General features: G+C 39.5%; 2 protein-coding genes across 3 annotated transcripts; both read left to right on the top strand.

Annotated features, from left to right (window-relative positions):
• The first annotated feature begins 64 nt into the window (after positions 1-64).
• Positions 65-14,931, top strand: mpp2a (MAGUK p55 scaffold protein 2a). 2 transcript variants are annotated; one of them, XM_015016206.1, is made up of 14 exons: positions 65-319; positions 6,108-6,156; positions 6,412-6,512; positions 6,624-6,779; positions 6,900-7,070; positions 8,411-8,518; positions 10,094-10,213; positions 10,361-10,492; positions 11,227-11,329; positions 11,859-11,927; positions 12,051-12,212; positions 12,348-12,550; positions 14,080-14,208; positions 14,306-14,931. In XM_015016206.1, exons 2-14 carry the CDS (start codon positions 6,126-6,128, stop codon positions 14,480-14,482), a joined length of 1,662 nt encoding a protein of 553 aa, XP_014871692.1. In that variant the 5' UTR covers positions 65-319; positions 6,108-6,125; the 3' UTR covers positions 14,483-14,931. The 2 variants fall into 2 exon arrangements, with proteins under 2 accessions (XP_014871692.1, XP_014871693.1); XM_015016207.1 differs by lacking the exon at positions 12,051-12,212.
• Positions 14,932-17,845: 2,914 nt separating this feature from the next.
• Positions 17,846-27,816, top strand: LOC106935641 (putative all-trans-retinol 13,14-reductase). The gene is made up of 12 exons (XM_015016205.1): positions 17,846-19,261; positions 20,522-20,704; positions 20,970-21,108; positions 21,359-21,461; positions 22,411-22,606; positions 22,688-22,885; positions 23,279-23,398; positions 23,494-23,632; positions 24,343-24,452; positions 24,608-24,774; positions 26,281-26,440; positions 27,425-27,816. The coding sequence occupies exons 1-12, from the start codon at positions 19,096-19,098 to the stop codon at positions 27,574-27,576; spliced, it is 1,833 nt and encodes a 610-aa protein (XP_014871691.1). The 5' UTR covers positions 17,846-19,095; the 3' UTR covers positions 27,577-27,816.
• The last annotated feature ends 164 nt before the right edge of the window (positions 27,817-27,980 follow it).

Here is a 27,980-nt window from a genome sequence, read left to right as displayed (position 1 = left end):
GTGTGTTTGGTTGTCTGTGTGGGTCAGCAGAGGGAGGGGCTCTCTGGGGTTCCATTAATTCAGCAGTGAGGCTAATGTGGTGAGACGCGACCAGCGAGCCTCTGTCAGCTCGGTGCGCATCATGCCCTGCAGATCTTAGCGCTTTGTGTTTTACCGTCGGATGTCCAAATATTTTATTTTGAAGTTCTCACGGAAGTTACAGCTATTTTTCGGTCACATTGACACCGTCGCCGTTCTAAACGTCGACAACGAGCAAGACAACAACAAGACACGCACGAGACCTCCAACCAGCGGGAAGCTTGTCTCCCTGTGTTCAGAGGTAGGAGGGACGGGGTCCTCCGGGGTCTCCGGGGTCTCCGGCCCCGAACAAAGAGCGGCGGGAGACCCGCAGCTCTCACTGCTGCGTTCTGTCCTCTCGGTTGTTTAATGCTCACAGAGCTGGTGGAGCTGTATTGTTGAAGGTGTGATGTATGACTGTACACTGAGGTTATGTTATGAGGTAAATAGTTTCTTTGTTCTCTGGTCAGACTTTGGGTTGTCGCATTTTGAAAGTGGGCGTGTCATTTTTGGTTATATATGACCTCTGAGACCAATTAGAGCCGCGCTCAGCATCTCTCCTATTGTGTTAGGAGTGGGATGCTCGCACTGGTTTAAAATATAATTTAATTTGCACACAGACTCGAAGACACCTGATTCCCTGCTTCTTAATTTTGCGTAGTGTCTGTTTCAACCTGGACTGGCTTTGATCAGCTCTGGGATGAATAGCTACTGAAATACTTAAACTGCGCAAGCCGCATGGTGAATTGTTGTATGGAGCAAATAGATTCTTTAAAATACATGTTGGGGTTAAAAAACGAACACACAAAACCAATGTGATTTGTTTTGTTAATATTTCTACTCTTTAATTTTAAGTCTGTGTTAGTTGGCTGCATGGTGACGCAGCAGTTAGCAGTTTTTTGTTGTTTTTGCAGCTCAGACTTTGCTTTGTCTACAGGAGCATGCATGGCTTCTCTCCAGGTACTGTGGCGTCCTGCTACATCTCAAAAAAATGACTGTTGGGTTAATTGGGCTTTTTAAATTGTCCTTATGAGTGAGTGTGTGTACATGGTTGTTTGCATGGTGTATCTCACCTTCCTCCATCCCCAGACCACGCACGACTATGCAGAAACAAGCAGGTGTACACTACGACTGGATGAATGAGACCAAAATGTCAAACTGCTGCTACACAAGTCTAGAAGCACTATTATGATGTACATACAGGATTGTGTTTTCATAATTGAGTACATTGTAGGCTTTTCTTTATTTTTTTTCCTCACAAAAACATAAAGAATTCAGAAATTATCATCTAAATTTTAAAGCATCTGTGAGCACTGTAATTTAGTCCAGGACTGAGCAATATGTTGGATTGAAATCAAACCTATTGAAAGTAATTCGGCTTGATTTCTGTGATTCCAGCGAACCATTCCTGTCCTGCCAACGATCACATTGCATCAGCCTAAGTGAAAACCTCAGAGTTGAGATGCACACATCAGTTTCCATTACCTAGATTTTAGGTCACATTTACAAAATGATACAATTTTAGTTGATTCCTCTATTTAAGGAATTAAAAAAGACATATTTCAAAAGATCCTCCTTTAGCCTTCCTTCAATGATTGGTCAGTAGATGGAGTGATCTTTCCAGTCACACTGATCGCTCAGACTCATTCACCGTCACATACACACCAGTCAGAAGGCAACTTGAGGATAAGTGCCTTCTCCAGAGACACATCAACATGTGACAACTTTTCCAATTGCAAAACAATTACTTTACCACTGAGCCAGTCGCCCTCACTGTGAGGGCAGTCACTGAAAAACAGCATGTTGTTTTGACTTTTTTTAAATAAAAGTCAAAAAGATTAGAGTTGAAATTCCAAACTCTCAAGTCTTATTTTAACATTTAGTAAAACATTTCCCCAAAGATTGTAGGTCTTTACTTTAACTCTTTCCACAAAGCTACCAACATGGATTCCAGTCGGCAGTAAAAGGGCGATCCTATTGGATGTAAACACCCCAACATCATCGCATCTAAACAGGCTACACATAAACAACACTTCTATCTTACGCTGCAGATTAGGACATCATCTTCTGAATATGTAAAAAATGCTGTAGGAAGTGAAATACTTCCTAAAATCTAATTTCTAATAATTATGTTCTTTAAAAATATAGAAGCAGAGCAAGTAGAACCAGGCTTGGCTGATCTCCAAGCCTTTGTACTAACACTTCTTAGTGGGCTGTGCTAACTGTGCCTGTGACATTTGTTTCATGGCTCAGCACAGCAGATGGGTGGCGGTGGGAGATGAATGGAGGCGGCGCTGTGATGAGTGGGTGGGGGCGTGTCTGCATTAATGGCATGGTGGGGAGGGAGAACAAGAACAACAATGGCCGACTGTAAGATGAACAAAAGTGAAGAAAACTATATTTGATTTGTTTTCCTTAAGTATGAATAAAGAAAACAGAGTATGGAAACAGTTGTAGTTTTAAAATGTGTCCCCTGTCCTGTTGTCATTCATCCTTCCTCAATGTTTTCTGTGTTATCAAGTAATAAATATGGTTTTTATGCTCACAGATTTGTATGCTGAAAAAGCTGATAGATGCAATAATGCCTGACATGTTGGGCACTCTAAGCAGAAACTGCGCTGTCAGGAAAAATTGAGTCGGGTTATTTTTAGAACGTAATTCAAACACAGAGCAATTCAGAAACAGATAAAATGAATTAAAAAACTAAATGACAACATTTAAGGCATTAAAAAGCTAAAGAATGATTGTTCCAGAGCTCATGGTGATGGAAACTAAACACTGCACAGAGTGAGTATATGTCTGATGACCTGAGGGATCTATATGATTCCTACCTGAGCAGTTACTATGAAATATATAGGAACACCATTCATAATGTTAAAGGGGCAGTACCTGTAAAATCCACTATTTGAGCTTTACATCATGTTATAATGTTATTCTCTCATCAAAAACATACCTGGAGTGTTGCGTTGATTCTTTCATGCAAGTTTGAGAAATCCTTTAATCTCCATGACAACCAGCTGTGCAGAACATCTGAAGGGACCAAAAGCACAGCTCCTCCCCAGTGCTGCAGTTTTCAAGCTTCAGAGCTTCCACCTCACAGACCAGCCCTCCCTCACTCAGCTCCTTCAGACTAGCCAGCAGCAATTAGCAAATACCTGGTGGAACTGTGCATCTGCTGAACTTACTATAGGAGCTACTTCTACTCTGGTAAAAAAGTTGTTATAGGGCGAATAGAGGAGCCATGTTGCGATGACTTCCTGAAGGCGGAGTGTCAAAAAGAGTAGGAGTTTCTTAAAGAGACAGAGGCCAATTTCAAGGCATTAAATTTGGAAGCAACATTCATTTTAAGTCATATTTGACATATATATAACATTTTTATAACAGAAGTTAACATAACAACTTAATAGTGTTTTCCAGGCATGATGTGCCTGGAAAACACATAATGCTGTTCCATTTTGCTATTTTGATCTGTTGCACTAAAGAGAACTAAAGTAAAGCATTCCCCACTTCAAGTTGTCTATCAAATGATGAGTATATTTACCTTCAGGTTCATAAGTTATATGCTCAAGCTAATGTCCTGCTTCAGAAATGTGGATATTATTCTGATGAAGTTAAACTGAACTTGTTTAGATCATTTTGTACCTCACTGCATTTGGAAACAATCTCAGTGAACCTCTCCTTCCTCCAGACCTTCACACAGTTCGTAAACCCCCCCAAAAAACAAAAGTTTTACTGAAACTCAGTGTCTGAACCATGCTTGTGTTTCAGTGTCTTCTCTAAATCTGCTAAGAAACTGGAAGCTGGTGGAGTAAAGAGTGATTCAGCATCGTCAGTCACACCCACGCACGCACGCACGCACGCACGCACGCACGCACGCACGCACGCACGCACGCACGCACGCACGCACGCACGCAGGCTCTTGAAGCTTTATGAGCACCCTTGTTCAAAAACACATCAGTGGAACGGTAGTATGGTGGACTTGTATTATTCTGTACATTTGATGTTATCTTTTAATGATCTTCCTTTTTTAGTACCATAACTGTATGTTGTTACTATTTTAGGATAATAATTCTGTTTTTTTCCTATTAATACAGATACCTGCTTATCTAATGAGGTATAACTAAAGGTCCCTGTTTACAAAACAAAGTTTTGGCTTTGATTTTTGGCTCAGATTTTTTAGGCAGTTAGGTTGACATCTCGTTTCACCTAAAATTGCTGTTTGGGTCTCGACTGTTTCAGCTTGCTGACACCATCATAAATGCGTGGACGATTATTAAATCTGTGAAGACAAACATGATGATCGTCTTTCAGTTAATCTAGTTTTTCTTCTAGATTGTTATTTTGCCTCCCAGTTTACTCTGCCTAAGATGTTGTATAATCTTCACTGCAGCAATAAGCAGCGATGTGAGTGTGAAAGCTGATGGAGGAGCCGTTGCCATGGCAGCCATGCGATTTCACAGCAGCTTTTCATTACAATGATAGGATAGATGTATAGATCATCACATGTAAAGAGCACCCTGGTCTGTTCTTACTTAATCAAAATAAGAGTAGCTGAAAGTGTTGTCATGGTGATGTATAGATTAGTTACACCCACATGCCACTCCCTCTCCCCTCTCTCATCAGTCTGTGCCAGACTTCATTCTGGAACAATCGCAGAAGCTCTGCCTTCCTTTGCTGACATCACTCTGTGTGTGTGTGTGTGTGTGTGTGTGTGTGTGTGTGTGTGTGTGTGTGTGTGTGTGTTTGTCATGGTATGGGTTCTTTCTCTGTCTTTGTTGATCTGGATGGAACCAATGAAGAGCTGAATATTGTTTCTAAGAACTTCTGGATGTTTGAAGGTAACGACTTGGACTCATTGTTCTGACAGAACATTGTTGATTTAGTCAGTTTTAAAAAAGTTAAGCTTATTTTTTTCCCAACAATTGAAACCAGAAGTTTACATACACCAAATAAAAAGAAACATCCACATTTTTTCTCACTGTCTGAGCTGCTATTGTGCAGCTCCCAATCATCCTCATCAGACTTAGCAGCAAGTCCTCAGGTACTAGTAGTGAGAACCAACTTACTGTTAAAGGAAAACCGTTTATCTGCTGAAATTGTTCTTTGGTTCAGAATGAATAAATAAATGTGTGGTGTACATTTGTATTCAGTTGAAGCTTTGTGGTGCTGCCTTTTGCTGCAGTTGCAGCCCCTGAGTCAATGAGAAAATAAAAAAAAAACCTGCATGATGCTGCCTCCACCATGTCTCACTGTGGGAATTTTGGGTCAGTTTTTCACCACATGTACTGTTTTCCATCCATGCCAAAGGATTTTGGGCTCATCTGACCAAAACATTCCAGAACGTTCCTATTGTTTGCAATTTTCCACAAATCATGTAGAGAAAACACAGTAAACAGAACTTTCGTGGCATTCTGGAAACATGATCTTTCATCTTGCTACTCTTCTAGAGGTGTGTAGTTTAGTGATTTTCCTGCAGGGAGATTCTGACGTCTGAGCTGTGGATCTCTGCAACTCCTCCAGAGTAACCATGGGCCTCTTGGCTGCTTCTCTGGCTAATGTTTATAGATTCCTTTCCGTGTTCAGACGATGAACTGACCAGAGCTGTGTGCTGTTGTAAAACCTGACCCTGCTGTAAACTTCTCCAGATCTGCTTCTGGGTTCCTTGGTCTCCATGACGATGGATGGTCTCTGATGTTCTTTAACAAACCTTGGAAGTCGTCAAAGTGCAGCTGCGGTTACAGTGAGATTAGATCACACACGCATGGACTCTAGTTTTTAATCAGCTGATTTGACGTCAACTAATTCCACTGGATTTGTATTCATTATGGGTGTGTGGGTAATAAAGGGGGCTGAATCTAATGCACCTCACATGTTTCTGATTGTTGTTAGTAAAAACATATTCTTCCCCCAAACATTTGAGGTATTTGGCTGCATTTGGAGCATATGAATACAGTTCCTATAACTGATGATAAGTTTGTTCTCAGATCTGCCATCTTTTTGCTTAAACTCTGCAGTCATTCCACCACCCTGCTTTTCTCTGTCCCTCTCAGATTGACTGAAGTTCTGCCATGCCTGTGGCCTCCACCAGGACAGAGCCTGGTGAGACCTGACACAATTCTTCATGTTCGCAGTTATCACCATAAGATTATTGTTTTTTTATTTTTTATTTTTTATTTTTTTTTAAATCTTTCTTCCTTTCTTCACCTAAAGGCTCTTCTCTCTGCATCAAGTGAATGCAACAATGTCAGACTTTTTTTTTAAACGTAATGTTGAAGTTTGCTGGGATTCTCATCTGCTGAATGTTTGTTTGCGCGCGTGTGTGTGTGTGTGTGTGTGTGTGTGTGTGTGTGTCAGCTCCCCAGGTGTTGGACGCAATGAGCGACAGCACCACCAGCTCCACCATCGCCAACGACCTTGACCTCATCTACCTCAAAGGCATTATGGAAAGCCCTTTGGTGAGGCATACACTCAAATACGAATGTTTGATGTGGAACTGAGATTGAAAATGAACACATTAGTGTCATTTCCACTGAATTAAACTCCAGCTCACTGTTTGTGGATGTCAGGAGCAGGAGGAGAGCCCCAAGGAGCCGCGGCTGTCGCCAGTGAGGGAGAACAACGTGGAGCTCCTGCAGGAGATCCTCAGGGATCTGGACCCGTTCACGCAGCGCTCCGACACCGCCGCTGAGCTGGCCCGCATACTCACACAGCCTCACTTCCAGGTGTGTAATGTACACAAATGCACCACGCTGCATGTCAGGGCTTTTTAAGCAGGAGCTTTGACTGACTAAAGATAAATTTGAATATCAAACTAGAATTCTATGTCTTTTTCTACCATTTAGTCTTTACTGGAGACTCATGATTCAGTGGCCTCCCAGGCATGCGAGAGCCAGCCTCCCAGCCCGTGTGACTGTGTTGATCATGAACAGGAAGACAGCCAGACGACCAACCCGGCCCTGCCCTCTGATGCCATACGCATGGTTGGGATACGCAAAGTAGCTGGGGAACATCTGGTGAGAACATCACTGCATTATCTCTACTGCCTGTAGTCCTGCTGTAGCTAAATGTTTCTACTTTCATCAAATCAGCAAACATTAGCTTTTAATTATTTTACCCTGTAAAATATATCTGATCTCATAGTGGATGTATTAATTGTCAACAGCTTCCCTCACAACAGCACATCACATGATTAAAATAGTTTAGATGAGTTAGGTGCTTTAATTTTGTGCATTGAGAAAGTATTTATTCCCTCACTGATTTCTTCTGCTTTTTTTGGTCACACTAAATGTTTCAGATCATCAAACATCCTTTAATATGAGACTAAGTTGAGTTTTGTAAATACCAAAAACATTTTTCAATTGATAATTTCAGTTCTTAAGACTGCAGTATGTAACATTTACAAAATATGTTTGTTTTTATTTATTTTTCTTTTTTGCTTTACATGATCATGATAGAATAACAGATGATCTGAAAAGATTGAGCTCCTTCTCCCAATGCTACAATTTCTGTCTTTAGAAACCCACCACTCAATAACAACCAATCAGAGCCAGGGGGAGGGTCTTAGTGCTGTCAATCAACTTCCTAAATGTGTTAATAGAGAAACAACTTACCATTACAGGGAAACCGTTTATCCACTGTCATTAGTGGCCATGCTAACTAGCCTTAGGAGTCGTGGTTAGCTCCATTTTGGTGAACTAGCTGGAGGGTAGCAGAGAACAAGGTGGAGGGTTGAGCAGCGCATACATGTGGTGATTCATATCACTACGACTCTCCTCCTTACTCTGATTGTTTTTGATGAGGTGTTTATTGGTTCAGATGACAGCAGGAAGGCAGATTATCTCTCTGCCTTCTGCAATGTCATGCTGTTATGACATGGTGATAATTTTAACAAACAAGTAAAAAAAAAACATATATATATATTTTTATAAACGTTAGAAACATTATACTGCAGCTATAAAGGAGAAAAAGTTTCCAAACCGACCTATATCCTTGCGTAATTAGAAATATATTTCCACTAATTGTTGAACCATGAATTTACTGTGTCTAACCATCCGCTTTCTGAAAAGTTGGGTTGAAGTTCACAAGCAACACCCAGACATGACACTGCCAGATTACACCTTTATAAATAAAGCAGTCCTTCTTATAGAAAATGCATCTAGAACTTCCACCAGGTGTTTTAGCTCTTACATGGTTGTGTCCTGCTCCAATCACGTTCCAGAGACGATGGCAAGGTTGATTCACTCCTGGATCTTTAGCAACACATCTCTTAACAGAGTCATAGTTTTATCATTTGTTGGTTGTTGTTCTTTAAGCATTTTCTGGATTCACTCACAGTTTTTGCTTGTTGTTTCAGGGTGTGACGTTCAAAGTGGAAGGTGGAGAGCTGGTGATCGCCCGCATCCTCCACGGAGGGATTATAGACCAGCAAGGCCTCCTGCATGTTGGAGACATCATCAAAGAGGCATTTATCCCATTTCTCCCTTCCCCTAAGTTCTCAGTCTGAGCTCTTAGACTATAATCTACATCAGTGTTTTTCAAAGTAAAGGGACTTTCTGAGGACATCTCAGAAAGTTTGAGCAAAGATGATTAAAAAAAAGAAAAATTTTAAACAAATGATCTAGCTACATTTTTAAAGATAAAATTTTAATTATATATATATCATCTTTTTTAAAATCATTGTTATAAAGAATAATAAAATACCTTACTCAAATGTTATCTGCCATTATCATTTTTATGATTGGTTGCCAAATGTATCCCAATGTTTTGCTCCTCAAACTAGCGAGAAAGGGAAAAGCTGGACACTGCTGTAAAAAAATCCCTAAGAACCCATGGCCAACTAAAACCAGAAAATATGAGGCAGCATTAATTCTAAATAAATGTAAAAAAGTTTGTAATCTGAATAAAAGTGAGGAAAAAACACATTTTAAGTCAGGATTAGCTTCTCTGGTCAAGTTTATATATCCAAACAGGGAATGTGACTTTGGTTCCACTTTGGTTTCTGTACAAATATTTTAAACATAAGTGAGAAATTAAATAATAAAGTCATATGGAAAATATTATTTATATTACAAACATCACAAGAAATAAAATAAAGGGTTGCTAATAGAGTTGCTAATGAGAGGTTGCCATCATCCTATATTTAATAGACATACATTTATTGCCTGTAAAGTTGGGGTGTAAAGATGTTGTACCATCTGTGCTAATTGCTCATATAGCTCTAAAGCTAGTCTACATTTAAAATCGAATGATTTTTGTCTTTGCTTTAAAATAGGAAAGCCAGGTTATAATGTGACTGCTCTCTCTTCTTCTCACACAGTGTGACATCACCTCTGCTCCTGATTTAAATATTTGACGCCTCGCTGAAGGATGGTTTAACAATATGATGAATGCTGTTTTTATATCTTGGCCCTTAATGAGAACTCAGAGTCTGTTAAAAATCAGCATGGATAAGTGAAAAATGTTAATGTAGCAAGATTAGCTCCAAAGTTGTGATTCACTTCAATTTAAATTTATTTCATCAAGGACAGCACATTAAGCAATGTCGCATGTGAAAAACAGAGCAATCATTGTTTTGTACATAGATTTTCTAGTCACAGGTTGATTTGCAAACCCAGTCCTCGGTTAGATCTTTATTAAAAGACAGTTAAATTAAAGATTCTTGTCTTTAATTGTCTTGTCTATGTGCGTGTCTGTGGAACTGATCCAGATATTGATATTGGATCGGTTCCACAGACGCACGCACGCACGCACGCACGCACACACACATACACACACACACACACACACACACACACACACACACACACACAGAACCCTATGCTGAATTCTGTTACTCTAAACAAGAAAAACATGAAAATGTATATTAGAAAAAGCTAACACTCCACAACAAATTAGGTTGGTATACATCAGTGTTGTTATTGGTACACTGAGCTTTTTTATTTCATTCTGTGCAACAGTTAAAACACCTAACAGGTTCATCGTAGAGAAGAGCTTTGTGAATAATTAATTTGAACAGACTGTTCTTGTGTTCTGACAGGTGAACGGGCGAGATGTGAGCCAGGACCCCAGGGTGCTGCTGGAGGAGCTGCAAGCAGCCAGTGGCATTGTGGTTCTGAAGATCCTGCCCAGCTACCATGAGACCATTCCACCAAGACAGGTGACACATGCTAACACCACCTCCTGCTGGAAGCTCTGCTGAAGTTTATTTGTGATTTTTGTCATCCAGAATGAACATGGTGCCTGTTGAACCAATGTGTTGGGGAAACCATTACGTAAAGCCTCCTGTTTGTTTCAATTTGTCCAGGTGTTTTTCAAGTGTCACTATGACTATGACCCAGCCAATGACACCCTGATTCCTTGTAAGGAAGCAGGCTTAAGGTTTGAGACAGGAGACATCCTTCAGATAGTCAACCAAGATGATGTCAACTGGTGGCAGGTAAGAGATTTACACACAAAGCAGTTGTAGCATGTTGGATTTATCTGCTCAGGCTATACAGACTAGAGATGCACCAATCCAGATATTGATATTGGATTGGTTCCAATTTTGAAAAATCTTCTAGAATGGGTATCGGTCACAATGAACCCAATCCACGAGGGCAGATCTATTTAGTCTAATTCTATACTTTATGCTCTAAGCGATGTCGTGCTTTATTATTTATTTTACATTATGTTTAGAATTCCTAATTGCACTTTCTGATTCAATCAAATTCAGTTTATTATTCAAATTGAACAAAAGTTTTTAATCTAACAAAACCCAGCAGATTGTATGGAGGCATTGAGTTGAGGTATTCACTCTTCACGGAAGAAACATAGTCTATAGACAAAACGCTTGTGTTGTCGTTGACTTCACAGCAATCCCTCATACTCAGCATGCACGTAGCAACAGTGGAGAGAAAAAACTCCATTATAACAGGAAGAGACTTCCAACAGAACCAGAACCGACTGGGGTTTGAGAAAACAGAGCAGACACCAGAGAAACAGCAGCAGTACTTTCTACTCAGCTAAATTTTAGTTCAATGTAATTCTATTTAACGTCCTAATTTTCCTTTCTCTTTTTTACTACAAAATTAAATTTGCTTCAGTATCTTTCATAGGAGCTTGGAACTTTCCAGTCTTTGTTTTAAACACTAATATTTTGAACACTGCTGTGTGGCTGCGCATGGTGTTCAGGCCCGACATGTGGAGGGTGGAAGTGCAGGGCTGATTCCCAGTCAGATGTTGGAGGAGAAAAGAAAAGCTTTTGTGAAGAAGGACGTGGAGTTGGCACCTGCAGGTATGTGGACTGAAAGAACAAAACGCTGATTGAAACTCCAGGGATTTGCTGCCATCTGCTGGTAAATTTCCATGTCTGCCCAGTCATATTCAATAAGTTAGAATATTTTGAAAAGTTAATTTATTTCAGTGACATCTTTAACTAAGTAAAATATGTTATGTTGATTAATTAATAATGAACTGATGTCCTCAAGCTTTGTTTCTGTTAGTTATGATTTTCCGCTTCCAGCCAATGAAAACACACTTAGGATGAGAATATTAAATCAGATCAATGCAGAAACATTTTAAATCAGAAATATGGGCTTAATGAAATTTAATACCTGCTGAGAGGTTGTTATTTTCATTCCAACACAGATTCTGATTTTTTTTGTATATGACTGCCTGAAATGGCAGCTGAATGGATCCACCATTAAGTCTTTGGAGACGATTCAGTTAGCTGATGCCAAAATCTTTTCGCAAAAACAACTCCTTAAATAGTATTTCCGCTCTTACACTGGCTACACTAAAACTGTTTTATTATGGTGTGACAGGAAATCTTTGCACTGGTCTTGGAGTGAAGAAGAAGAAGAAGATGATGTATGTGACCACAAAAAATGCAGGTAAACGTCTGATTTCACTGTTTTTACTTCTGAAAATGTACATTTCTTCCAGAGTCCTCCTGAAATGTTCCTCTTTATTAACCTGCTCACCTCCTTTCCTTTAACCATTCATCTCATTCATAGAGTTTGACAGACATGAAATCCTGCTGTATGAGGAGGTGGCCAAGGTTCCACCATTCAAAAGAAAAACTCTGGTTTTAATTGGAGCTCAGGGGGTTGGGAGGCGGAGACTAAAGGCCAAGCTGCTGCTGCGGGACCCGCAGCTCTTCGGCACCACCATCCCATGTAGGAAACTCGATGGCTTTCAGTGATTCAGTTGTTTGACTCGAAGCTCAGTGAACACTTTAAGATTTCTTTCATGTTTAATGAGTATGCTTCCTCTACAGATCTTGAAATAACTCTGTTTTTGTGTGTGTCCAGACACCTCCAGGAAGCCTAAAAAGGGAGAACGTGAGAGTCGGATGTACGCTTTCACAAGTCGCAACAAGATGGAGGCTGACATCAAGAATGGCCGTTATCTTGAATATGGAGAATATGAAGGCAACTTGTATGGTTTAAAGATTGACTCCATCCACGAGGTGGTTGAGGCGGGACGAGTCTGCATCCTGGATGCCAACCCACAGGTTTGTAGACGCGTTCACCTTATCCTTGGGATTTTGATACCATTAAAGATTTGATAAAAACATACTTTTTACATTCTTGATAAATGTGTCAGAGATACTGACACTTTCTCGTGTCAGTATCTCTCGTCATATTTATCTGACCTTAAAATTTGTTTTTGGATCTGAAACATTTAAGTGTAATTAAACTACAAGAACACCTAACAGAAGAACAGAAAACCCAACGAGAAGCTCAGGTCTAAACTCTTCTGGCTTCTCATGTGGTTCATGAGACAGATAATCTGTGAAAAAAAAAATCCTCTGCCTTCTCCCAGTGATAGCTCCAGAAATACACAGTTCAGACAGAAAAAAAACAATCAGAGCCAAGAAGAGGATTTTAGTGCTGTCAATCATTCTGATGTATGTGCTCCTCTTGCCCAGCCCCTTGCTCTCTGCTACAACTAGACACTGAAAAGACAAAAAGCAGTTTTCAGTGTTAGTAAAGAAAAAAAACTAAACTATGGAGCCTATAAGGAGCCTGGGGATTTTTTTCTTTTTTTTGCATTGTCTAGCAATACATACATTCTGCTATATTTTGTTATAGTGATAACAAGTATAAAATTTATATTTTTTATCAGTTTTTATGTACACCTTTAATGAACCTGTATAACCATGTTCATACATTCTTAACTCTTTGGTGCAGAAAACTGTCAGATGGTGATATTATTACCCCATGAAAATAACTTAAAAATAGTTCAAATAGTTTGGATGTACTTTTTCTTCCTTTCATTCTTACTTCCATGAAGTTTTTGTCATGTCTTAGAGTTGGGAGAGAAAACTCATGTTTGACATATTTTGCCTCTGGCATTTTGCACCTAAGTTTGTGGTGCATTTATATCCTAAATAAAAAGATATACAACTTCAGATGTCTCACAAATGAGATATTAACATATATGGAAAAACCTTGCAAAACCTTTTGTTGAAGCAGAAAGACTTTCATTATTCAACATTCTTGTATGAAGTGACTAGTAAATACATTATTGCGATGGAACGCAAAAGAAAAATGTTCCCCTATGTCCTCTATGGGGCTTCATACTAAACCAACCTGGTCCTGTTGGAAAACATGACCGCTCCCCCTCTTAAATCAGGCATTAATGGGAACGGGGAGGAACTGAGTTAGATTTTACTATCAAACTCCAGACCACCACACTGAGATCCATTACCCTCAAATAGAGAAATTTAAGAGAGAAAACATAGACCAATGATCAAGCCCTCCAGGAGCAGTCAGCCTATCAGTCACTTTTGTAAATTGTTGTGGTAGGCTATCAGCACCAGGCTGGTGGAAATAACAGGTTCCATGACCGTAATGACGGACAGAGAAACTTTCTGACTGTAAGATCTGTGACGTATTTCATGAACTCCTTTTTCAGCTCTTTCAGTTTTTCATCATGGACTCTAAGATATGCTCTCTAAAGCACAGGAAAAGTGTTAACTTTCATACAATGTTAAAGTTAAAATCTAATGTGTCCATTTACTCTGCATGTTGCTTCTAGTCTCTCAAAGTGCTGCGGACGTCGGAGTTCTTGCCCTACGTGGTTTTCCTGCAGTCTCCTGATTTTGAGGTGCTCAAGGCGATGAATCACTCGGCTGTAGAGGCCGGGGTGGTCACAAAGGCCCTGACAGTATGAGCAAAATGAACCTTTTCTCTTCTTATAAAGCACTGAAAGATTTGTGTCACAGAAGTGTGCAGAGAGCCAATGTGTGTGTTCTGTGTTGCAGGACGAAGAGCTGCAGAGGACATGTGACGAGAGTGCTAAAATCCAGGCTGCCTTTGGTCACTTCTTCGACCTCACCATCGTCAATGAGAACCTTGATGAGACTTATCGCACCGTCAAAGCAGCTCTGGAAACAGTTTCCAAAAACCCACAGTGGGTCCCGGTCACGTGGGTGTTCTAAGACCTGAGAACTCTGCCCACATGTTTCAGTTCTCAAGACTCATGTTTTCATCAGTTTCAACAGACATCTGGCATAGCATAGATCAGACATCCTGGACCAAATGCACCTGGACCACAGCAGGAACTGTGTGTGTAAAGTGTGTGTAGAATAAACTGTCACAATGTGAGGACTCGGCATCCTTTGGTACCATTCCTTTTGCAGAACTTAGTGTGTTGGATGGTAAAGGCCCGGCTGGCTTGAGGTGCACTAAAGTCTCAAAAAGTTGTTGGATGATTTGAAGTCTTCTCAGTAAGACTCTGTGCATGCACATGCATGCGTCTGTAACCCTGAGGACTTCAGAACTTTCTATTTTTACATTTTACTTGCAAACTTCAGACATAAGCTTTACATATCATAAAGGAGGTCAGACCTTTTGGAGTCAAAATGTGCCAAGAGATTCATTTCAGCCAGAAAACGGACCCTGCCAATTAATATCAAATATTTTTCTACTTTCTGTTAACGTACAAATTGCTTGAACAGTCAGAAACGATAATGTACCAAACTAACTCGACCTTATTTAAACCATGTGTTGCTCCATTAATCCCCACCATAAATTCCAATATGGCTGCCGCTCATGTGAACAACAGCCTTAGCAGCAGTAATAGGCTTTTATTGAACAATCATTAGGTTTTTAGCTCATTAATTCGGATAGCATCTGGTGGTGAACATATTGGTGCAGTGATTATACAAAACACAGAGAAGCACGTCTATCCATCCATCCATTTTCTAACACTCGTGTCCCTAGTGGGGTTGGGAGGGTTGCTGGTGTCTATCTCTAGCTAACGTTCCGGCCGATAGGCAGGGTACAGCCTGGACAGGTTGCCAGTCTGTCGCAGGGCAACACAGAGACAGACAGGATACACAATCATGCACACACACACTCACACCTAGGGACAATTTAGAGAGACCAATTAACCTGACAGTCATGTTTTTGGACTGTGGGAGGAAGCCGGAGTACCCGGAGAGAACCCACCATGCACAGGGAGAAGCACGTCATTTTGCTAACAGCTAGCATATCCCTCTGGGTAGCACACATTCAGAGGCCTTCCATGCCTCAGCGGGTCAGAGTTGTTTTGTTAGGAAAAGCTGGTAGTCAAACTCTATGCCTGTAATATATTTAAGGATGCTAAATTTCTTAATGCAGTGTAGCATTTTTTTATATCTTACAGAAGCAGTAACGTGGTAAAGTCATTGTGAAATGTACATTTTTTCATTGCAAAATCAGCAGAAGATGGTCAGAAGCAACTTTTTCTAGTATAACCCTGCTGTTGAGATGGAAATAAAGAAGTTAGAGGTTTTGTTCCAGTAGCTGGACAGATTATCCTTTACATGGGAATTCTATGAACCCAAAGCATGTTACATATAATATTGTTAAAATCTTGCAGATGGTCAGAATATATAAACCTGATTCATGTAATTCGAATAATTGAGGTATTAGATGTAATCTCTTATGTCTGTCTAAAGGGTAATGATATGCTGCCACACGGGTTTTGTGAAACAAATTTAATGAACATAAAACTGCATTTGAAAGAAACTCTTTGTGTGAGTCAGCCGTAAAACTAATTGAGCCAGTTAAAACAAGCCACAGTCTGAATGCTTTCAGCCATCCCATAATACTGTCTTACTCTCTGATTATGTGACTTTACAATCTGCAACACAACTGCCAAGGACTCAGACCATGACACAGATCACCAGAGCAGCAGAGGTTCTGAGAACTGACATGTTACACAGTTTGGACTCTGATAGAAACCCCCAATGTTGTTGATCATACTTCGATTCCGCCGAAAAACCACCTCATCCCAGAACAAAAGCTCTTTATCAAAAACCGTGAGTTTCCAGTAAGCAAATTTATTTTCGTGAATTCAATTTTCGCAATTATATGGTCAATGGAAACGCAGCTTCTGATCATGGTTCCGACTGGCAGCTACTGGATGATTTTAATACACAATGTTGAGTCATAAACAAGGAAAACTGGTGCTTGTTAAATACTTTATAACTGATTGTTACCTGGCAGTGGTTGTTTTAGTTCTTTTTGGGAAGAGATTGTTAGTTACTGTCTATGCTTTAATTCCTAAATGTTCCTTAAGAACAGACGTTTGTCTGGGAGCTTTTAGGTTACGATCATCTGGAAAGTTTGAATATATCATTATTGCTCTCCTGAAAACATTCCAAAACCTCACTCAATTTTTTATAATAAAATAGATTCAATACAGCCATTTTGTCCCTTATGTTTATGAATGTTGGTACATCTTTTTTTTCATTCTCTTCTATGACTGATGATTTTCTGTAAAAATAATTCTAGCAAGAAGTGTATTCAAATATAGGTTTACAGTACATATCTCTTCCAGTATATCTACTACATAGTGTATACAGTGAAGATGGTAAAAATGTATCTATGTATTTGATATGAACAACTAAAACATTCCATAATATTATGTAAAACTTGTTAAAAATAATGGCACGATGTGAATTATTTCTTGACAATTTGGATAAAGCAGACATTGTTTTGTATTAGAGATGTGTTGAGCAGCATTGTATTGTCAATTTGCTGTTTAGTAAAACATTGATTTGCTCATAAAAATTTAGTGGACTCTGGTTAAGAACTATAGCATCAGAAGATACTGAAAATAACATTCAAAACATTTTAGTCAATATATTTACCTTGGGATCAGAACAACACTGGGTGAGAGCAGTCCCAATAAATGTTGTATTGTTCTAAAAGAAAGATCAAATACTTATGAATTCTTTTCCATCTTTTAAAAGCTCCTTGGGTGGTGAGTGCAGCTATCGTTATTTTCCTGCATGTCATCTGTGATTTCCAAAAGGCTGTCAATGTTTTCAGAATCATAACTTTCCATAAACAAGATTGAATGCTCTATAGCAGGGGTCCCCAAGCTACGGCCTGCGGGCCGGATCCAGCCCGCCTCCTCATTTGGTCCGGCCCCCTGAACAATACCGGATCCGGCCTGCCTCCTCATTTGGTCTGGCCCCCTGAACAATACCGGATCCGGCCTGCCTCCTCATTTGGTCCGGCCCCCTGAACAATACCAGAGAGCATTCAGTGTTTTTTTTTCATATATATGTGAAATTTTCTTCAACCACCAGGGGGGGCTCTTGAGCAGATATGAACCTTAGTTTCCCTCAATGGAATATATACTAGTCAGTACCAGTCACCGTTTCGCTCACGGTTTTTTTCCATTTGCATTCTGGGTAAAAATCTATCTACAAACGCGAATATGTCGTCGGCAGTAATCCAATCCCCCCCTTCTCCCCCCACCCCCGTCAAAAAAACTTTTCTAAGGTTTCTTTCTCGAAAAACTAAGACTGGCCCCCGGCCAGAAAAGGGAACAGTCATGTGGCCCTCGCAGGAAAAAGTTTGGGGGCTCCTGCTCTACAGGTTAAAGCAGAGCTACTTTGCTGTTCTCCATTCTCCTTCCTGTTATCTGCTGGATGTCTTGCTCTCACTCTCCCTCTCACAGACAAACATTAATTCAAACATCTTGCTGACACTGGAAAATGCTAACTTGGATTGTTCTCTCGTTAGCTGTGTTCGCAAATAAGAAATTCTATTTTTGAGTTTCTGACTGGCTGGTCAAACTGGAAAATCCTCCGTTTCCTATTGACAACCAATATCTCAGTGCATTTTTATAACTTTGTAAAGATTAAAAACTACAAACTGATACAAGTATGATGACTGAAAAAATATTTTGTCTTACTGTAAATGGAATACTAGATTAAGTCTGATTTATTTTTTGTTTATGTAATAATGTAAGCTTTCCATTAAGTATGCTTTAATCTTTTCAGAATAAATTATTGGTTTGATTTAAATGTGTGATTTTCTTTCATCTTAGAACATGCTACTGAGAAACCTAAATCTGGAAATCACACAGAACTTTTATATGTATACTTAATACAGTGGTGGAACAGTTTTATCAGCATTTCCAGAGGGAGAATAAAATGTCCTGGACTCAATCCATCTCTGTGTGGGTTTGCATCATCTCCTCATGTATTTCCTGTGGCTACCTCGGTTTTGGCCCAATGACTACTGTCTTTTTTTTTTGTTTTTTTAAAGTCAATAAGATAAGATTACATACTGTCATTTGTGATGTATTTTATCAAAGAAATATGGAAGAATGGGCTTTGCAGACTGATATTTGTGGAAGGAAGAACACTTACCTTTATCTCTAGGCGGTTCAGTAATGAGGGGCGGATCATGTGGGGGTTTTAGTGAGGACTCCACACTGCAGGTCTGATGAACAAGCTGCTCTCTCTTTCCTGCTGGTCTCATGTCTTGCCGTAAAGAATCTTCTCTGCTGTTCTTAAAGTCCTGATTGTCACATGTTTTACCACATTTTCCTGACTTCTTGATGTGAATGACCATTAATCCTCTTCCTTTCACTACTTCCAAACTGAGACTTCTTGCAGATTTTCGCCTTCGTGACAGTTCTGCTCTTCCTCTTATGCAACTCTCAGATTCTCCTTCCCTCTCCCCAGTATATGCTTTGACCTTCGTCTCATCTCCTCTGCATTCCTTCTCCTGATCTTTGTCGCGTTGAGTAAAATTCTCCTCTGCCATGTGGTTGTGGGTGTTTTCTGTCCTGAGTTGTCTGTTGATGGCGCTGGTCATCGTCTTGTTCTTGATCACTGGGAAGCGCTATAAAGTGTTCAGTGAGAAGTGTCTGAGACCACCAGGACCCCTGGTCACCAACAGCAATGAGAGGAATGCCAGACTGAAGAAAGGTAAGAGAATGTGGAAATGTATGCAAAGAGAAGGCAGTACTGAAGCAATGACTGTAAGTTGCTCTTATTTTACTACTTTTTTTTTGACAAGTTGTATTACAGTAGCTGGTACAGTAATACATTTTTGGAAAAATTGATAGTAATTTTTATATATCTCTACAGGTAGCTAGTGACATGAGAGTGTTTATCTATAATGGCTAGTATCAATCAGTCAATTTTATTTGTATAGCACATTTCAGAAACAAGGCAGTTTCTGAAATGAAGCTTTACATCATAAAAATATCTGGTGGAGCCTAATCCATCCTATACGTTCCACAACTTACTTCTTTAGAATTTACCAGATATTTTCTAAAAAACATGATGAAGGTACATGATAAGTTTCAAGAGGATTTAGAAAAATACTTTGCAAAATATAGAAATTTCTTGTCAAGTTCTTGAAAATTTCTGTAAGCAGTCTCTGTGTCCCAGAAAAGCGCAGGCTGTATTATTTACTGGTAAAAGAAATATGTTTTTCTAAGAATACTGTTTAATTTTACATCTTTTTTTTATCAAGCTGCTTTTCTGTAATGTTTGCTCATTCAAGTAATGCAACAACAATTTAAATATAAATTTTACAAAATGGAACCAGCACATAGGCCTCATTTAGAAGTTTTTTTTGTGTGTGTGTGGTATTAGAAATTGATAATTGGTGGTGTGACGGGACGACCCCAGCTTCATTTTCTGCATTCCTCCTGTGTGTCACGCTAAGGCCGCATGAGGGTTTACAATTTGAAGTGAAGATTTTGTCAAGGACATCATTAATTTAACATGCTGCTTTCCTTTTGCCTCAGAACTCAGAGATGGGATTGACATCACACCCAGAATAACATCCTACTTGTGTAAAGCAGGGATTTCAATTGTTTATAGTACCACATATGAATATCATTTTAAGCTGTACATCCTATATGCAAACAACACCTTTAATTTATTCAGTTTAGAGCTCCAGGTATGTAACATTGATTTTAGACTCAATCTTTAAATTGTGTCTTGTAAAATAAATGCTTCCGCCTTCACTTCCTGTTGTTGATGCGAGGAGCTGCCATATTGGATCTCGAAGTCAGAGATTGAAAAATTCTTTCACTTTCCAAGCAGGAAGTCCCTCTGTTCGGAGGGAGAGTCCTGATAATCTTTTAGACCTGGAAGTCAAAATTTCCCAGTTCCGAATATAAATGGAACGCAGCATCATGCTCACAGCCTGACATGATGATACATTTCTCTCAGGGTTCCGTGCCGACCGGGTTCCACCAGCTCTGGATGCGGTGGTGATTGGCAGCGGCATTGGAGGCTTGGCAGCTGCAGCGATTTTATCCAAAGCTGGGAAGAAAGTTGTCGTCCTGGAGCAGCATGACATTGCTGGAGGCTGCACACACACCTTCCAAAGCAATGGCTTTGAGTTCGATGTGGGTAGGTTTCCTCAGCAAAACACACTGGCAACAAAAACCTTCCTGTACTACAAATGGTGAAATATCAGAGTGATTCAGATGTTCTTTGCATGGTTTTATAGCTAAACTACAAAAATCAATAAATAGGAAGTTGAAAATATGAACTCCACAAAACTAATTAGTTCATACACAAAAATAACTGAAAAATATCAGTTTAAAATTATTTATAAATTATCTGCTTAAAAGGTTAAAAATACCTGAGTTCCTTCTTGTCCTGCTTCCATCAGGGATCCATTATCTGGGCCAACTTCATGAAAACAGCCTGCTGAGGGTTGCTGTGGATCAGATCACTGAGGGACAGCTGCAGTTTGTCAAATTGGAACAACATTATGACACCGTGCTTCTTGGACCGCCTGGCCATTGCAGGTATTCCATGTCATCATCATCGTTATGGTCTGTCCTGTAAGTTCTATCCATGGCACTTTTCTTAATATAGCAAAAAGGTCATCTTTATGACGGGTGCACACTCTTGTAACATCCTTTGAAACCATCTACAGGTCATTACTGAATAATTATATATGTTTCATTCCAGCAATAGTTTCATCACATGTTATGTTTCCGGCCAGGAAGCTGTCCTACCACCAGAACTAAACCTGGCTGTTCTGTCTTCCTTCAGGGAGTATCATATTCACGGAGGGAAAACTGAGATGGCAGATTCCTTGAAGAAGCAGTTCCCTGAAGAAAAGGAGGCCATTGATGAGTTTATGAAACTGATGAAGGTGTGTGTGTGTGTGTGTGTGTGTGTGCGTGTGTGTGTGCGTGTGTGTGTATATGTGTGTGTGTGTGTGCGTGTGTGATATCCATAATGATCCAGGTATGAGAATCAGTTATAAGGTGCTGCAAGTGAACAGAGTAAAACCAGCACAGAGACATATAAGAATCCCTCTTTTCTCTCTATATGTAACAATGTAACCTCTGGTGGATACTTTAGTCCCATTGGACCAGAGGACATGTCTCTAGATAAGAAGATTTTTACAGACTGCAATCTGACTTTTTACATTTTGGACCAAAAACATGTCCAGCAGTGTGTTCAAGGTGTGGCCCTAAGTGTCTAATTGACTCAAATGTGTCAGTTAACCAATGAGAAGTTACCAATTCTGTGACATCATCACCTGGGCTTTTCCTCATTGTATAGAATGTAATTATTTAGTATGAACTGATTTTTAAGAAGATAAATAAACAAATAAATCACTGACATATTCTTTCTCTCATTATTGTTCCATTTGCGTTTATCAATTAGAAATATTTTTGGAAAAATAACTCAGTTAAAACAAGAGAAGTTTGGTCTGATTTAACTGCAGACAGTGAGAGAAAAGTTGTATGTAAACTTCTGGTTTCTGGTGCATTAATGAACTTTAAATCAATGGACACTCGGCCCAGGCACTTGGTCTCAACCTCTCAGTAGACTCACCTGTGTGATTTATGTTGCTACATGCCCAAATAAAAAACATCTAATAGCTCTTTATATCATGCTGATTCCCACTGCTACGTTTGCTGCTGTTCTACAGCAGCGTTTATACTGGAAGCAGTGGATGTGGTGGTCGCACTAGCTGACTTCCTAGAAGCAGCTCCATGAAAAATTGTCAAGCTTCATCTCTGAATTAACAGCTGTTTGACAGGATAGCATGTGCATAACTGAGAAATAATCTGGACTCTGTCCTTCTGCAGTACGCCTCTCGGAGAACTCCACTTGTTGCCATTTTGAAGATTGTGCCCTACCCGGTGGTAAACTTTCTGATTTGGACTGGCCTGTTGGATAGAGTATCTTCTGTGTTTCGCCTAGCAACAACCAGCCATTCAGAGATGATGTCCCGACTCACTCAGAACAAGGACCTGCAGGCGCTCTCTGCCTACTTTTTCTATGGTGCTCATCACTTCCAGACCTCAGCTCATCAGCTGTGTGCTGCATACATTGTTCACGGTCCTTGTGTTCTGTCTTCTGTAGGTGTCCCTCCTAAAGAGTCCAGCTTCCTCATCAATGCGCTTCTTCTTCACCACTACAAACGCGGAGCGTACTACCCTCACGGGGGGGCCAGTGAAATTGCTTTTCACATCGTTCCAGTTATTCAGCAGGCAGGCGGTGAAGTGTTGGTCAGGGCACCTGTTCAACGCATCCTCATCAACAGTCAGGGGGAGGCCTGTGGTGAGCAGAGGAAGACTTTAGGTCAAGTTTTGGTAAACTTTAAGAATAACAGTTCATCTGTATCAATAAAGTTCCACCTAACCTAACCAAATTCAACATGGCCAAAATGCAACCATCTGCTGCCCTAAAAAATCAACAAGGGAGAAGAGTGTGAATGCCTGAATAATTGTTTAATGGCTTCTTGAGATTGTTTCTGGATCCTTACAATCTTCCCTTCAACATATGAAAGCAAACAAAAACTATTCTTCCATCACTCAAATGTAGTGTTATCAGCTGCTTGATTTGGCTATCTTTCCTTGTTTGTAACTCCAGGCTAACATCTGCAACATGTTTCTAGGTGAGTCACATTGCACATTTGCTCTACCACCATAAAGTATTTTGCATGTTTTCAAGGTGTGACGGTTCTCAAAGGACAACAAGAGATTGAGGTCCTCGCCCCTGTGGTCATTTCTGATGCTGGAATCTTCAACACCTTCCAGAAATTTCTACCCCAGCATATTCAGGAAAAAACAGGTAAAATGTTTCCACTCGGTTAACTATACACATTTCTGATATTATTTTCTTCATTTGGTGTCTCCTGTCTTTATTGGTATCGTGTGTGTGTGTAGAAATCCAGTCACTGCTAGGCATGCTTCGTCATGGTATGGGTTCCTTCTTGGTCTTTGTTGGTCTGGATGGAACCAAGGAAGAGCTGAACATTGTTTCTAAAAACTTCTGGATGTATAAAGGCAACGACTTGGACTCACTGTATGTTTGCGCCTGCATGTTTTATTCGTTCTGACTGAACACTGTACATTGGTTTAAGAAAAAGCTTTGCTTCCTCATCTACATACAAAATGTTATGTTTGGAGTAAAACCACCATTGAACATCATCCTCACAAGGAAACGGCACTGGCAGCATCATGCTTTTCTTCAGCAGGGTCAGGGAATCTGGTCAGAGTTGATGGAAAGACTGAAGGAAGAAAAATAAGGACAATCCTGAAACATTCAGCCAGAGCTACGATGGAATGGCTAAGCTTAAAGTATTATGTGTTAGAATGACCCAGTCAAAGTCCAGACCTAAATCTAACTCCAAATCTGATGCAAGATTTAAAAACTGATGGCAACAAACACTCTAGATATAGTCTGATTGAACTGGAGTTGCTTAGGAAAGAAGAATGGGCAACATTTTGTCTCTCAACCTGCAGACATAAAGGACAGCTCTACAAAGTTCTGACTCAGTTTGGATTTTATTTCCAAAAGCCTTTGAAAACCATGTATTATTTTCCTTTCACTTCATAGTTCTGCACTGTTCATGTTTGTCTGTCTTATAAAATCTTAGTAAAATATGAAGTTTTATGGGTGTGAAGTGAAAAAATTTGGAAAGGTTTAATGGGTATAAACATTTAAAGAAAGAAGTATAACAATAATGTACTGCTCATGTCTCTGTGTATGGGGGCATGTTGCCGTGGCTGCAGTATGGAGGCATACTCTTCTCTGAACAGAGAGCAGGTGTTAGGAAACATACCCATGATGTTCATCACTTTCCCATCGGCTAAAGATCCAACAGCCGCCATCAGACACCCAGGTAACACACTCACCCCTCAGGACCGCTGTGAATTCCTGAGTGAGATGTTGCATTGCAACGTTTTCATTGCAGTGTTTTTTCTTAATCTGACCCACAAATTTCACAGACATCCTTTTCCACATGTTGCTCTTTTGTATTCTCCTGTGTTTGTACAGGTAAGTCCTGTATGACTTTACTCACCATGGCCCGCTATGAGTGGTTTGAGGATTGGAAAGAGACCAAAGTTGGCAAGAGGAGTCCAGAATATCTGGACCTGAAAAACAGCATGGCCCAAGAGTTGCTGGAATGGGCTCTAACCATCTTCCCTCAACTTCGAGATAAGGTGAGTCATTGTTGGATTCTGCATAAATTTTCCCTTTATCACTAAGAAAAGAGACAAAAATTATTGGTGAGGTAATTCTTCTGCTAACTGTGATTAAAAAAGAATGCTCATTTCCACCTGCAGTACCTGAACAGGTTGATGGTAGTCAATTGTGATTTAACAGATTATGAAGTGGTGAAATGTCAGTTTAGTAAATAATTAAAAACCATGTCAGATAACACTCAGTAAAACCAAGCAAACCAAACTACAAACCAGCTGACAGTCCATAAAACAATTTAATTGCCTTCATCAATAATGAGTTCAAATCTGCTCATCTAACATACAATTTTTTTACCAACTATGCAAAGATTTATAACTGGAACATGTAATCTTGTTTGGCAAATTATTCCAATGACTCGTCACGTTCATTAAATGCAGTCCTCCATTTTGGGACGCTGCACTCACGTCTAGAGGGCGCCCTCTAGACTCTAGTTATGTTATCTGATCTCAGACAAAGCTTCTTTAAAGGTGGAGCAACAATGTCATGAAGAATTTTATAAACTAAACAAATGTTTGCATAAAAGATCAGATTTTTAAAGTTTAAAAGATTTTGTATATTGATTCAAGAGGTTTTAAAACTGTTTTGCATTCTTACAACCAGCTACAACCAGCTAGCCATATAGAAAACAGGGGGAAAAAAAATCATAGAATTTAGATAATATGGGAAGCTTTATTACTAAGAGATCATCATATATAAATCTAAAATTAGCTAAGCTAAATTTGAAATACTTTCTAAGCTTTTTCATATGTTTTTAAAGGTTAAAGTTGGATCCAAAGTCACACCTAAAGAGGTAAATTCATCAACAATTTTAATTTATGAAATTCCTGCAAACCTCCAGAACCATACAGTACAAACCACTGGTACCAGCTGTATCCATTTGATCACCTGATTATTAAAAAAAAGAAGCTAGTTGTGTACATCTGTTATCAGAAATGATTAAAAAAAATGATTAAGAAAAACTGAGTTTTTGAAGATGAAATGTTTCAATTCAAATATTTATTCACTCTGTGTCTATTTCTACATTTTGGATTTTTGTATTTTTTTTTGCCAGGCTGATCTGTCATAGTGGACCAGATCAGCCTTACATTCATCTGAAATTGAATTTACTTCAACTTCAATTATTGCGTTTTCACAACAATTTCTTAAAATAGCAGTCAAGATGGCTCCATACCTTTTCATCACAAATTGTATCCCAGCTATATTGGAAGAATGTACAACACTAGACTTTGATATTTATGTTTGGAGGTGGATGGTGGTTAAACATATAAAGCTAGTGGAATTAAATAGGTGAAATGACCTGCTTATATAGGTGTGCAATGTTCAGCTTGAACTTCTGTCTCAATGGAGTGTCATCTGTTCCTGGAGACTGAAGTCATAATGACCATCTTCAACAAATCATGGCCGAAAAATGTGCTTAGCGTTGATTTTATCTGTTGTTGTAAGACACTGTGTATGGTTGTGTTCAGGTGGCCATGATGAAAGCTGCTACACCTCTAACTAATGTCCACTATCTGGGCACTCCAAGAGGGGAGATGTACGGTGCAGAGCACAACCTGGAGCGCTTCAGTCCGGAAACATCTGCTAAGACACGACCACAGACCCCCGTCAGTGGGCTGTACCTCACAGGTAGCATGACCGACCCCGCTCAGCAGATTGAACATAGTGTATTAATAATAATAATAATAATAATAATAATAATAATAATAATAATAATAATAATAATAATAATAATAACAACTGAGTAACATTTTATATGGCTGGAGTAATGGTTTCTGTCCCTCTGAGTGACTTTTCAAAGCGTATCATTTTTACTGTGGATGATGACAGTCTCCTACCAGCTTCAGCTAGAATCTTCACAAAATGTTCTGGTTCTGTTCTAGGGTTGATTCAAACATTTAACACCAGAACATCTGACAGAAAACAGAACCCTGTGTGATGGTTGGGTATTACTATGTTGTTGATACCTGTGTTTCTAATTGTTTGAATAGATGAATGTGAAACCTTAAAGTATCTGAAACTGGACCAAACCAGATGTTTGGAGCTCCACAATTCTTTCTTTGTGATATCTTTGCTGATTCTGTTTGAGTTTTCTAGAATGCCCTTCATGAAAGCAGTGGGTTTGAAGTGTTGCCCTAAAATACATCCACAGGTGTGCCTCCAATCAACTTGGTTGTTATAAATTAGCTACTAGAGTATCAGCTCAAATTCCTCAAAAGCATTCCAAAATAGCTTTAGAGCATATTATCTTAGCTTGTGTAAGGCTGAGACTATGAAGAAAATAAGAAGAAATCTCATAATTGTGGCATAAGACAAGAAGAATGTGGTAATGCTAATTGACCAGAAACAGGAAATGTTTAGCTTGAGTTAATGTTAGACAGAGAGGGGGGAGAAGGTTTGCTTTTTTCATATAGTGTATATAAATATCTGGTTTCAGTTGTAGTTGAACATCTAAGGAAACCTTGCTGATTGCACAGAGTTGTTGACTTACCTCAATTAAGACTTTGCATCTTACCCAGTAACATTATAATCTCAGATCTACTATGGAGGTTGTTTCTGTAATGCCTTTATAGGACCTAGAGTCTGATTCCTCATGTCATTGTGTATGTTCAGGTCAGGATGTGTTCTGCAACGGCTTGGCTGGGGCCCTGCATGGCGGACTGCTCTGTGCCTCGGCTATCCTCAACCAAATTCTCTACATCGACCTTGTTGCTCTGAAGACTCACCTCAAGCAGCAGAACACCAAGAGGAAGAAGACCTTATAGAAGCACAGAAGCATCCAAAACAGAACAAATGTTTTAGATTTTAATGTTTTAGTGGTGCTTTATGTACTTCAGATATCCTGAGAGTGCCCGAAGGCTTGGGGAAAGACGAGGCAGATGTGATTGGTCCGAGCTTCAAAGGCTCTCTTGTTCCTTTCCCCCTGCAGTGATCTTCAGAATAACCTCATAATCCTCTTCGCTTCAGAAAAGCGTTTATCAATAAACTTTTAAGATTCACATTCATAGATATATCTTGGTTTGGTTCTTTCACACTTTTACCATGTTCGGTATCCCCTTCTTTTATTGAGCAATAGAAACCAAAGCCTTCACTTTTATGACGTTTTATCAAGTCCAGAGGACCCCAAACACTTCACACTACATTCACCCATTCACACACACACACACAC

The sequence above is a fragment of the Poecilia latipinna genome, unplaced genomic scaffold (genome assembly GCF_001443285.1).
Source record: "Poecilia latipinna isolate Pla-1442-1.1 unplaced genomic scaffold, P_latipinna-1.0 Scaffold1993, whole genome shotgun sequence".
Taxonomy (NCBI): Eukaryota; Metazoa; Chordata; class Actinopteri; order Cyprinodontiformes; family Poeciliidae; genus Poecilia; species Poecilia latipinna.
Note: the sequence above shows the minus strand (reverse complement) of the source record. Positions and strands in the feature narration are given on the sequence as shown.